The sequence below is a fragment of the Pseudophryne corroboree genome, chromosome 7 (genome assembly GCF_028390025.1).
Source record: "Pseudophryne corroboree isolate aPseCor3 chromosome 7, aPseCor3.hap2, whole genome shotgun sequence".
NCBI classification, from domain to species: domain Eukaryota; kingdom Metazoa; phylum Chordata; class Amphibia; order Anura; family Myobatrachidae; genus Pseudophryne; species Pseudophryne corroboree.
The window spans coordinates 448,728,616-448,741,625 of record NC_086450.1 but is presented as its reverse complement, the minus strand read 5'-3'; the positions used below and the strand labels follow the sequence as shown (position 1 = coordinate 448,741,625).

The 13,010-nt window shown below is 51.5% G+C and overlaps 1 protein-coding gene across 3 annotated transcripts in view; it reads right to left on the bottom strand.

Annotated features, from left to right (window-relative positions):
* The window catches only part of ROGDI (rogdi atypical leucine zipper), a 134,763-nt gene extending 127,122 nt beyond the window's left edge, over window positions 1–7,641 (bottom strand). Inside the window, exon 1 of one of the 3 annotated variants that reach the window (XM_063935044.1) lies at window positions 7,597–7,641. In XM_063935044.1, the coding sequence (XP_063791114.1) occupies window positions 7,597–7,608 (12 nt within the window). In that variant the 5' untranslated portion in view covers window positions 7,609–7,641. Of the gene's footprint in view, window positions 1–5,137; window positions 5,232–7,395; window positions 7,555–7,596 lie in introns of those variants that run through there. The other 2 variants (XM_063935042.1, XM_063935043.1) reach the window with 2 other exon arrangements.
* Between the last annotated feature and the right edge of the window lie 5,369 nt (window positions 7,642–13,010).

The window sequence follows — 13,010 nt, the reverse complement described above, 5'->3', positions numbered from 1 at the left end:
CTTCCAGCTGCACTGTGAAGAGAAAATGGCGCCAGTGTGCTGAGGGAGAAGCCCCGCCCCTTTTTCGGCGGACTTTCTCCCGCTTTTTCAGGAATACTGGCAGGGGTAATTTTACATCTATATAGCCTCTAGGACTATATATGATGTAGATTTGCCAGCCAAGGTGTCATATATTGCCCTCAGGGCGCCCCCCCCCCAGCGCCCTGCACCCATCAGTGACCGGAGTGTGAGGTGTACATGAGGAGCAATGGCGCACAGCTGCAGTGCTGTGCGCTACCTTGGTGAAGACCGAAGTCTTCTGCCGCCGATTTTCCGGACTCTTCATGCTTCTGGCTCTGTAAGGGGGACGGCGGCGCGGCTCCGGGAACGAACACCAAGGTCGGGTCCTGCGGTCGATCCCTCTGGAGCTAATGGTGTCCAGTAGCCTAAGAAGCCCAAACTACCACCTGTTAGGTAGGTTCGCTTCTTCTCCCCTTAGTCCCTCGCTGCAGTGAGTCTGTTGCCAGCATATCTCACTGAAAATAAAAAAACCTAAATATACTTTCTTTGTAGGAGCTCAGGAGAGCCTCCTAGTGTGCATCCAGCTCGGCCGGGCACAAGAATCTAACCGAGGTCTGGAGGAGGGTCTTAGTGGGAGGAGCCAGTGCACACCAGGTAGTCCTAAAGCTTTCTTTAGTTGTGCCCAGTCTCCTGCTGAGCCGCTAATCCCCATGGTCCTTACGGAGTCCCAGCATCCACTTAGGACGTCAGAGAAAAGAAGTTCTGCAGCAGCTACACACACCACCCAGAAGAAAGCGGTTCTAGGTGCTGGCGAGGAAACCCGCTTGTGGCAGCAGCTACTCTCCTACAAGTGGAGACAACACTGAGGTGTACAGCTGCCACTACAAGGAATGGTCAGTACAGGCGGGTTACTGGCAGTAAGAGGAGCCCCAACACACATCCGATCCCTGGCAAGGGGGCAACGTAAGCCAATCCACTCAGTCCGAGCCCCAGCCGCCATAACACACGGGCGCAGTAACTTCCTCATGTAGTCACTATCCATGGAGGCAACAGGAACAAAGACACACCCACGCATCCAGGGATGGCACCTTGCTAGGGATTTAGGGATCTATTTACGAAGCCTTGGAGAGAGATAAAGTGGCTGGAGATAAAGTACCAGCCAACCAGCTCCTGTACTTTTTCAAACACAGACTGACATGATAGGAGCTGATTGGCTGGTACTATCTCTCTCTCCAAGGCTTAGTAAATAGACCCCTAAGGCTGTTATATTCACAAACATCACACCCTGACAGACACACTCCTGGCCCAGAATGCTACAGTGATAGCAGCGTACAAAGCCATACTACCAGTATATAACCCCCTCCCCAACACCACACCATACTCAGAGCTGGCATCACCCAGTATTAACCCCCTCCCCGACCACTACACCATACCAGAGCTGGCATCACCCAGTATTAACCCCCTCCCCGACCACCACACCAGAGCTGGCATCACCCAGTATATAACCCCCTCCCCGACCACCACACCAGAGCTGGCATCACCTAGTATATAACCCCCTCCCCAACACCACACCATACTCAGAGCTGGCATCACCCAGTATTAACCCCCTCCCCGACCACTACACCATACTCAGAGCTGGCATCACCCAGTATTAACCCCCTCCCCGACCACTACACCATACTCAGAGCTGGCATCACCCAGTATTAACCCCCTCCCCGACCACTACACCACACCAGAGCTGGCATCACCCAGTATATAACCCACTCCCCGACCACCACACCACACCAGAGCTGGCATCACCCAGTATATAACCCACTCCCCGACCACCACACCACACCAGAGCTGGCATCACCCAGTATATAACCCCCTCCCCGACCACTACACCAAACTCAGAGCTAGCATCACCCAGTATATAACCCCCTCCCCAACACCACCACACCACACCAGAGCTGGCATCACCCAGTACATAACCCCCTCCCCGACCACTACACCATACCAGAGCAGGCATCACCCTGTATAAAAACCCCTCCCCGACCACTACACCATACTCAGAGCTGGCATCACCCAGTATATAACCCCCTCCCAGACCACCACACCATACCATACTCAGAGCTGGCATCACCCAGTATATAACCCCCCTCCCCGACCACTACACCATACTCAGAGCTGGCATCATTCAATATATAACCCCCTCCCAGACCATCACACCACACCAGAGCTGGCATCACCCAGTATATAACCTCCTCCCCAACACCACCACACCAGAGCTGGCATCACCCAGTATATTTCCCCCTCCCCGACCACTACACCATACTCAGAGCTAGCATCACCCAGTATATAACCCCCTCCCCAACACCACCACACCATACCAGAGCTGGCATCACCCAGTATATAACCCCCTACCAAACACCACCACACCACACCATACCAGAGCTGGCATCACCCAGTATATAACCCCCTCCCCGACCACTACACCGTACTCAGAGCTGGCATCACCCAGTATATAACCCCCTCCCAGACCACCACATCATACCATACTCAGAGCTGGCATCACCCAGTATATAACCCCCTCCCCAACACCACCACACCATACCATACTCAGAGCTGGCATCACCCAGTATATAACCCACTCCCCGACCACCACACCACACCAGAGCTGGCATCACCCAGTATATAACCCCCTCCCCGACCACTACACCAAACTCAGAGCTAGCATCACCCAGTATATAACCCCCTCCCCAACACCACCACACCACACCAGAGCTGGCATCACCCAGTACATAACCCCCTCCCCGACCACTACACCATACTCAGAGCTGGCATCACCCAGTATAAAACCCCCTCCCTGACCACCACACCATACCAGAGCTGGCATCACCCTGTATAAAAACCCCTCCCCGACCACTACACCATACTCAGAGCTGGCATCACCCAGTATATAACCCCCTCCCAGACCACCACACCATACCATACTCAGAGCTGGCATCACCCAGTATATAACCCCCCTCCCCGACCACTACACCATACTCAGAGCTGGCATCATTCAATATATAACCCCCTCCCAGACCATCACACCACACCAGAGCTGGCATCACCCAGTATATAACCTCCTCCCCAACACCACCACACCAGAGCTGGCATCACCCAGTATATTTCCCCCTCCCCGACCACCACACCATACTCAGAGCTAGCATCACCCAGTATATAACCCCCTCCCCAACACCACCACACCACACCAGAGCTGGCATCACCCAGTATATAACCCCCTCCCCGACCACTACACTATACTCAGAGCTGGCATCACCCAGTATAAAACCCCCTCCCCGACCACCACACCATACCAGAGCTGGCATCACCCAGTATATAACCCCCTACCAAACACCACCACACCACACCATACCAGAGCTGGCATCACCCAGTATATAACCCCCTCCCCGACCACTACACCGTACTCAGAGCTGGCATCACCCAGTATATAACCCCCTCCCAGACCACCACATCATACCAGAGCTGGCATCACCCTGTATAAAAACCCCTCCCCGACCACCACACCATACCAGAGCTGGCATCACCCAGTATATAACCCCCTCCCCAACACCACCACACCATACCAGAGCTGGCATCACCCAGTATATAACCCCCTCCCCGACCACTACACCATACTCAGAGCTGGCATCACCCAGTATATAACCCCCTCCCAGACCACCACACCATACCATACTCAGAGCTGGCATCACCCAGTATATAACCCCCTCCCCAGGCACCACCACACCACACCAGAGCTGGCATCACCCAGTATATAACCCCCTCCCCGACCACTACACCATACCAGAGCTGGCATCACCCAGTATATAACCCCCTCCCAGACCACCACACCATACCATACTCAGAGCTGGCATCACCCAGTATATAACCCCCCTCCCCAGGCACCACCACACCATACCATACTCAGAGCTGGCATCACCCAGTATATAACCCCCTCCCCGACCACTACACCATACCAGAGCTGGCATCACCCAGTATATAACCCCCTCCCAGACCACCACACCATACCATACTCAGAGCTGGCATCACCCAGTATATAACCCCCCTCCCCAGGCACCACCACACCATACCATACTCAGAGCTGGCATCACCCAGTATATAACCCCCACCCAGACCACCACACCAGAGCTGGCATCACCCAGTATATAACCCCTTCCCCAACACCACACCACACCAGAGCTGGCATCACCCAGTATATAACCCCCTCCCCGACCACTACACCATACTCAGAACTAGCATCACCCAGTATATAACCCCCTCCCCAACACCACCACACCACACCAGAGCTGGCATCACCCAGTATATAACCCCCTCCCAGACCACCACATCATACCATACTCAGAGCTGGCATCACCCAGTATATAACCCCCTCCCCAGCACCACCACACCATACCATACTCAGAGCTGGCATCACCCAGTATATAACCCCCTCCCCGACCACTACACCATACTCAGAGCGGGCATCACCCAGTATAAAACCCCCTCCCCGACCACCACACCATACCAGAGCTGGCATCACCCAGTATAAAACCCCCTCCCCGACCACCACACCATACCAGAGCTGGCATCACCCAGTATATAACCCCTTCCCCGACCACCAAACCATACTCAGAGCTGGCATCACCCAGTATATAACCCCCTACCCAACACCACACCTGGCATCACCCAGTATATAACCCCCTCCCCGACCACCACACCATAGCAGAGCTGGCATCACCCAGTATATAACCCCCTCCCCGACCACCACACCCACAGCTGGCATCACCCAGTATATAACCCCCTCCCTGACCACCACACCATACTCAGAGCTGGCATCACCCAGTATAAAACCCCCTCCCCGACCACCACACCCGAGCTGGCATCACCCAGTATATAACCCCCTCCCCGACCACCACACCTGGGATCACCCAGTATATAACCCCCTCCCCGACCACCACACCATAGCAGAGCTGGCATCACCCAGTATATAACCCCCTCCCCGACCACCACACCATAGCAGAGCTGGCATCACCCAGTATATAACCCCCTCCCCGACCACCACACCTGGCATCACCCAGTATATAACCCCCTCCCCAACACCACCACACCATACCATATTCAGAGCTGGCATCACCCAGTATATAACCCCCTCCTAGTGTTCACTCTAGGAGTGAAAAGGGGCAGGGCGCCGGATTCCGGGGGCACATGTGCGCGGCCACGAAAATTAGGGGGCGTGGTCACACCTACGTCATTTTAGGGGCGGGGCGGCCCACAGACGCTACTATAGAGAGCGTCTGTGGCCGGCGACGTCACTGTTGGGGGCGTGCCCAGCACCTCCGTCGGTCCTGGGCTTCCCCCAGCCCTCTCCCAATGCGTGAATGGATGCCGCGCGCATGCGCACGGCATCTATACACGCCGGGAGGGCAAGAAGCAGGCGGCTGTTCTAGCAGGGCGCCGCAAAAGGGGCAGGGCGGGTTTTGCCTGCTAAAAAACGGGCAGGGCGCGGCGCCCTGCTAAAACAGCCTAGAGTGAACACTACCTCCCCAACACCACCACACCATACCATATTCAGAGCTGGCATCACCGAGTATATAACCCCCTCCCCGACCACCACACCATACTCAGAGCTGGCAACACCCAGTATATAACCCCCTCCCCGATCACCACACCCGAGCTGGCATCACCCAGTATATAACCCCATCCCTGACCATCACACCCACAGCTGGCATCACCCAGTATATAACCCCCTCCCTGACCACCACACCATACCATACTCAGAGCTTGCATCACCCAGTATATAACCCCCTCCCCGACCACCATACCGATAGCTGGCATCACCCAGTATATAACCCTCTCCCCGACCACCACACCATATCATACTCAAAGCTGGCATCACCCAGTATATAACTCCCTCCCCGACCACCATACCGACAGCTGGCATCGCCCAGTATATAACCCCTCCCACGACCACCACACCATACCATACTCAGAGCTGGCATCACCCAGTATATAACCCCCTCCCAGACCACCACACCATACCATACCATACCATACTCAGAGCTGGCATCACCCAGTATATAACCCCCTCCCCAACACCACCACACCATACTCAGAGCTGGCATTACCCAGTATATAACCCCCTCCCCGACCACCACACCCGAGCTGGCATCACCCAGTATATAACCCCCTCCCCGACCACCATACCGACAGCTGGCATCACCCAGTATATAACCCCCTCCCCGACCACCACACCATACCATACTCAAAGCTGGCATCACCCAGTATATAACTCCCTCCCCGACCACCATAATGACAGCTGGCATCACCCAGTATATAACCCCCTCCCCGACCACCACACCATACCATACTCAAAGCTGGCATCACCCAGTATATAACTCCCTCCCCGACCACCATAATGACAGCTGGCATCGCCCAGTATATAACCCCCTCCCCGACCACCACACCATACCATACTCAGAGCTGGCATCACCCAGTATATAACCCTCTCCCAGACCACCACACCATACCATACTCAGAGCTGGCATCACCCAGTATATAACCCCCTCCCCAACACCACCACACCATACAACCCCCTCCCCGACCACCACACCATACCATACTCAAAGCTGGCATCACCAAATATATAACCCTCTCATCGACACCACCACACCATACCATACCAGAGCTGGCATCACCCAGTATATAACCCCCTCCTGACCACCACACCATACCATACCATATTCAGAGCTGGCATCTATGGCCAGGCTCAGCCCTGATGAAGACTATCTACTACCACGAGATAGTGGAGACGGGACGGCCAGCACCCAGCTGTACTGGTGTCAGTATAACATGAAAACCCTATAATGATTTAATCACATATACTGGTGGTGAGCAGGTCAGCATGTACCCGATGTGTGCTGCCACTATGTGGTGTAGGTATGCAGCAGACATCTACACCCAGAGCACTGCAGCCAAGCAACAGCAGGTAAGCCCACTGTATGTGCCACTGACAGTATGGAAGAGGATGCACTGTCTGCAGGTAGGTAGGCATATGCTTTCATTGCAAAAACAAAGATGCATATGTGACCTAATGCACAGCCAACATCATATGTACTAACCAGGCAGGAATGCAACCATACATGCAGCCAGCTAGGCACAGCCATCACCCACCCAGGCAAGGGGTCACATGCAGAGTGTCTGCTGCATACACAGGGCAGCTGCATGGGGGCATAGCTGCAGTGTGTGTGTGTGTGTGTGTATATATATATATATATATATATATATATATATATATATATATCTACCCTCTTCTACACAACCACAAATACTACTGCACCGCATATATATGTCTATATACACAGAGCCACTCACCAGCACACCCCTCTCGGCGCTGCTGGCCGCGGCCGCAGCTGTCGCCATCCTGCAGCAGCAGCAGAATAAACCTTCGCACAGTAGAAGCCGGACGAGCGGACACACGGACCATACACTCTACACTACTGGCGATGAAAGCTCCGCCCCCCTCTAGTCCTCATTGGCTAGCCAGCATCGCATCGCGCCGCATGATTGGCTCACCCTCGCTGCCATTTCTCGCTCATTACTTAGACGGTAACACAGCTTCTCGCTGATTGCAGGAGGATCGCTGTTATGCTGAGGTCATTAGCCACGCCCCTCCCCCTTCCCACAGGGTCAGCAGCAGCTGCTGCAGTACTGAGCGCTGACGCATGTTGTCCTGCAGGTGGCGCTGTGCCGAGGCTGCTGCTGGGTTATAGAACGGGGAGTATGGAAGAGGTGGGGGTATTCGAGTGATAGTGGACGGTCAATAGGATGAAGCCAGATATGGTTGACATGCATTAGGTTCATAGGTCAATAGATTTAGAGGTCGACAGCTACAAAAGGTCAACATGACATGGGGGGACACTATTTTTTCTGCAACATCTTGTATAATGCATGTTCTATGCTCAGTAGAGACCCAGAGAAGGGGGATGTATGAAGCAGTGAAGAGAGTGGAGAAGTTGCCCATGGCAACCAACCAGCTTTGAAGTAACATTTATCAAGTGCATTCTATACAATAAGACGCAGCAACTGATTGGCACATGCCACCCCCAGCACTTATATATACCCTGTTTCTTTTCTTTATTGTGGCCCTACTGGTAACATTATAATGCCACAGACGGCGGTACCCACCAGCCCTCACTGTGCCACGTACCAAGTTACCTACATATTCTCACTATACAATGCACCGTTGTCCCTACAAGTTCTCGCTATACTGCACACAACACTAGGTAACTGATCTCACCCAAAGCACTTACCTGTTCACAACACGCAACTCATCACTGTGCCAGACCCTGATGTACTACAAGTCATACTTACCTACTTTGCTGCCTCCTCCTCCGGGAGGAGGCAGCGTTGTAGGTGCATGGGGGCGTGGCCGGCAGCAGGACGGGCGGTCTGGGGGCGTTGCATCAGGGTCGCGTCATCGTGACCACCCCCCGCTGTGCCGAGAAACGAGGCGCTGCATAGCAGGGGGCGGAGCTACAATGACGCGATTCAGCACGAATCGTGTCATCGGACCCCCTCGGGCCGCCCACTTGTTCTCTGCTGCGGGTGGCCGAGGGGGAAAGCGGGAGGCTTGCCCACCTTTCTGGGGGGCCAGGAAGGTCACCCGATTTTTGGGAGCCTCCCCGCCATTCCGGGAGGGTAGGCAAGTATGCTACAAGTTCTCACCATTCTACACCCAAAGGTACAATTCCCCACTATGCCACAGCCTGAGGTACTTACCAGCTCTCACCATTCTACGACCAGAGGTACCATTCCCAACTCTGCCACACCCTGATGTACTTCCCTGCTTCTCACCGTTCTACTAGAGATGTGTGGCATACTGGAATGTTAGGAGACAAGAGATACTAGAAAGTTCCAAAAGCCATGATTCTAATCAGTGAGTGGGGGAATTTATGACCCAAACCAGTTAAACCAGTTCTGGCAGACCCTGCCACAGTGAGGGGGGATTTAGGACAAGTAAGAAAGGACAGGTTTGAGTTGAGTGTGAGCTGAGAACTAGGAATGGAAGGCACAGAATAAGCATACCTCCCAACATGACCCTCTCCAGGAGGGACAAAATGCTCTGCTCCTGGACTTTTCTCTTAATGTATGATTGCTGACACCTGTTTTGAACAGGTTAATGGATAAGAAAGGTGTTTCAGCACAGGTGAGGGCAACCATACATTAAGAGGTAAGTCCAGGAGCAGAGTATTGTGTCCCTCCCGGAGAGGGTCATGTTGGGAGGTATGGAATAAGTGACCAGGGATGACAGCCCATGCTAGGGCTGTGGAACAGGCATGGTACTCCACAGCCCCTGGCATTACGGAGCAGCATGTAGGTGCTGCTATGAAAATATTCGTTATAGTAAGGAGAAATACCGTTGTCAACGGTAAGTTCTATGTCCACAGGTTTCCACAGGATAACAATGGGATATGATGGAGCGATAGCGGAATGGCATCAAACGATCAAAAGCTTTCTGGCCTCCCAGGATGCAACAGGCCCGTCCATATAATCCCGCCCACTGGCTCAGTCAAATCAGTTGTTTCCAAAGCATTTAGGCAGGAGCATTATGTAGAACCCTATTCAGGCGAGAACTAGAGATGAGCGGGTTCGGTGACTCGAGATCTGAACCCCACCGAACTTCACCTATTTTAAACGGTTCCAAGGCAGCCTCGGATCCTCCCGCCTTGCTCGGTTAACCTGAGCGCGCCCGAACGTCATCATCCCGCTGTCGTATTCTCGCGAGATTCGTATTCTATATAAGAAGCCGCGCGTCACCGCCATTTTCACTCGTGCTTTGGAGATGATAGCGAGAGGAAGTGGCTGCGTTCTCGCAGTTTCTGTGTTCACTGCTCAGTGTGCTGCAAATATCTGTGCCCAGTGTGCTGCAAATATCTACGTTCTCTGCCTGAAAACACTCCATATCTGTGCTGCATTGTAGGAGGACAGTGCAGAATTTTGCTGACCACCAGTATGTATGTATGTATGTATATATATGTATATATATATATATATATATATAGCAATACGGTACAGTAGTCCATTGCTCTACCTCTGTGTCGTCAAGTACACTATCCATATTTTTGCTGCATTGAAGTTGTGTGCAGTATATAGTAGGAGGACAGTGCAGAATTTTGCTGACCACCAGTATATGTGTGTGTGTGTGTGTGTATGTATATATGTGTGTATATATATATATATATATATATATATATATATATATATATATATACGTTATGGTAAGAACTTACCGTTGATAACATGATTTCTCTTATGTATACAGGTATCCACAGGATAACCTTGGGATATTGTCGAGCGACAGCGAAAATGGCACCAACACAGTCACGAGCTTTCTGGCCTCCCAGGATGCATTGGGGCCTCCCCTATATAGTCCCGCCCACTGACTCAGTCAGATCAGTTCTTTCCACAGCGATTTTAGGCAGGAACATTAGGTAGAGACCTGTACAGGCGATAAGAACACACATGCACACCCTTCCATACAAGAAGGAAGAGGTTTTAGTGATTGTCTAGATCCTCAAATCAAATGCGTCAGGGTGGGATCCCTGTGGATACCTGTGGACATAAGAGAAATCACGTTATCAACGGTAAGTTCTTACCATAATGTTCATTTCTCTGGCTGGGTCCACAGGATTATTCACAGGATAACATTGGGATTCCCAAAGCCATTTTAGTGGTGATTGCACAGAAGGACCTTTCACCCGAAGTCTGCGTCATGAGAGGCAAAAGTATCCAAGGCATAATGTCTGATGAATGTGTTTATGGAAGACCATGTGGCTGCCCTACATATCTGTTCTGCTGATGCACCCTGTTGTGCTGCCCAAGAAGGACCTACCTTACGTGTAGAGTGTGCAGAGACATTAGCCAGAACAGGGAGATCTGCATGAGAATAAGCTTCATATATTACCATTCGGAGCCATCTCGCCAGCGTCCGTTTACTAGCAGGCCATCCTCTTCTATGGAATCCGTAGAGCATGAAGAGGGAATTTGTTTTCCTGATGGCACTAGTACGATCTATGTAGATTTTTAAAACCCGGACCACGTCCAGCGACGCTTCTCCCGCAGATAGTCCCGATACCTGAAAGGCTGGGACTACAATCTCTTCCTTCAGGTGAAACTTTGACACCACCTTTGGAAGATAACTAGATCTCGTTCTGAGAACTGCTCTATCTGGAAAAAAACTTAGGAAAGGAGACTTACAAGATAATGCTCCTAAATCTGACACTCTTCTGGCTGACGCCATTGCCAGTAAAAAAAGAACTTGACCCGTTAACCACTTAAGATCTGCTCTCTCAAGTGGTTCAAACAGAGGACCCTGGAGAAATTTAAGAACTAAATTCAAATCCCAGGGAGCTGCAGGAGGAACAAATGGAGGTTGAATATGTACTACTCCTTGGAAAAACGTACGTACATCCTGTAGGTCAGCAATCTTCTGCTGAAACCATACAGTCAACGCTGAGACTTGCACCCTCAAGGAAGCAACCTTCAACCCTTTATCCAATCCTGCCTGCAGGAAATCCAAAATCCCAGCTACTTTAATTTTTTCCAGAACACCAATGAATATAGGCTTGCCATATTCTATGATACACATGGGCCGAAGAAGGCTTTCTTGCTCTAAGCATGGTTTGGATTACTTGCTTTGAAAATCCTTTAGACTCTAAGATAGAGGTTTCAACAGCCACGCCGTCAAAGACAGGCGATCCAGATGACTGTGACAACAAGGACCCTGCATTAATAGATCTGGACGTTGAGGGAGCAGTATCGGTGCTTCCACGGACATTCTCAACAGATATGTTTACCAATGCCTTCTTGGCCAAGCTGGAGCTATTAGAATGATTGCTCCTTTTGCCTGTTTTTATCTTTCTCACTACTCTGGGTAACAGAGATATTGGTGGGAACAGATATGCCAGCTGAAACCTCCATTCTACTGACAGTGCGTCTATCAGGACCGCTCCTGGGTCCCTTGTTCTTGATCCGTACCTCGGAACTTTGTTGTTTAGACGAGACGCAATAAGGTCTATCTCTGGTAGACCCCATCTGTTCACCAGTGTCTGAAACACTTCTGGGTGTAGTGCCCATTCGGTTTCCTGAATGGTGTGCCGACTGAGAAAATCCGCTTCCCAATTTAGTACACCCGACACAAATACTGCTGACAATGCCGGGAGATGGAGTTCTGCCCATTTTAGAATCAGAATCAGCTTTATTGGCCAGGTGTACTCACGTACACTAGGAATTCTTTGTGGTACAATGCATCGCCAAGCAGCAACATGGAGGAAAAAACGTAGCATACATTACACATATGAGTTCATACTGCACATATGCAACTGTACAGTAGACATATTATACATTTAAGACTAAAAACTAAGGCTGCTTGGCAGAGCAGCACCGAGGCAGCCATCCGCGGCGCCAACTAGAACTCACACAATGCACATAATACAGAAGATTTAAGTATTACATCAAAAGATAAACCACACAGACAAAGACAGAAATAATAATGCATGATTGGTGTAGGCATTTTGAGTAATAACCTCCAGGGGTTGTGTATTCCACCATCACAAGGCACCAGGTGCGGCAGCCATCTTAGGCGCACTGCATAGGATTACCCAGGGTGGAATAGTCCACCCCTAGAAGAGAACACAAAATGGGGAGATTGCAGAGTCCTTAAGTTCAGAGTAGGGTTCCAATAAAAACATCAGGTCCACACATTTTTCATCCCATCCACAAGCGCACCAGATAATGCAGCCATGTTGGGCGCACTACAAGGTTACACAGTGGGAGATGAGCCATACAGGGGCCAAATGCATGTATGGGAGAACTGACACGTGTGTAGGAGTATGCTATACCCTGCATGGAAAGATCCAAATGAAGCACACCCCGCCCACAGGGGAACCATCCGAGGCAGCCATGTGGGGCGCACTGCATAGGTTACT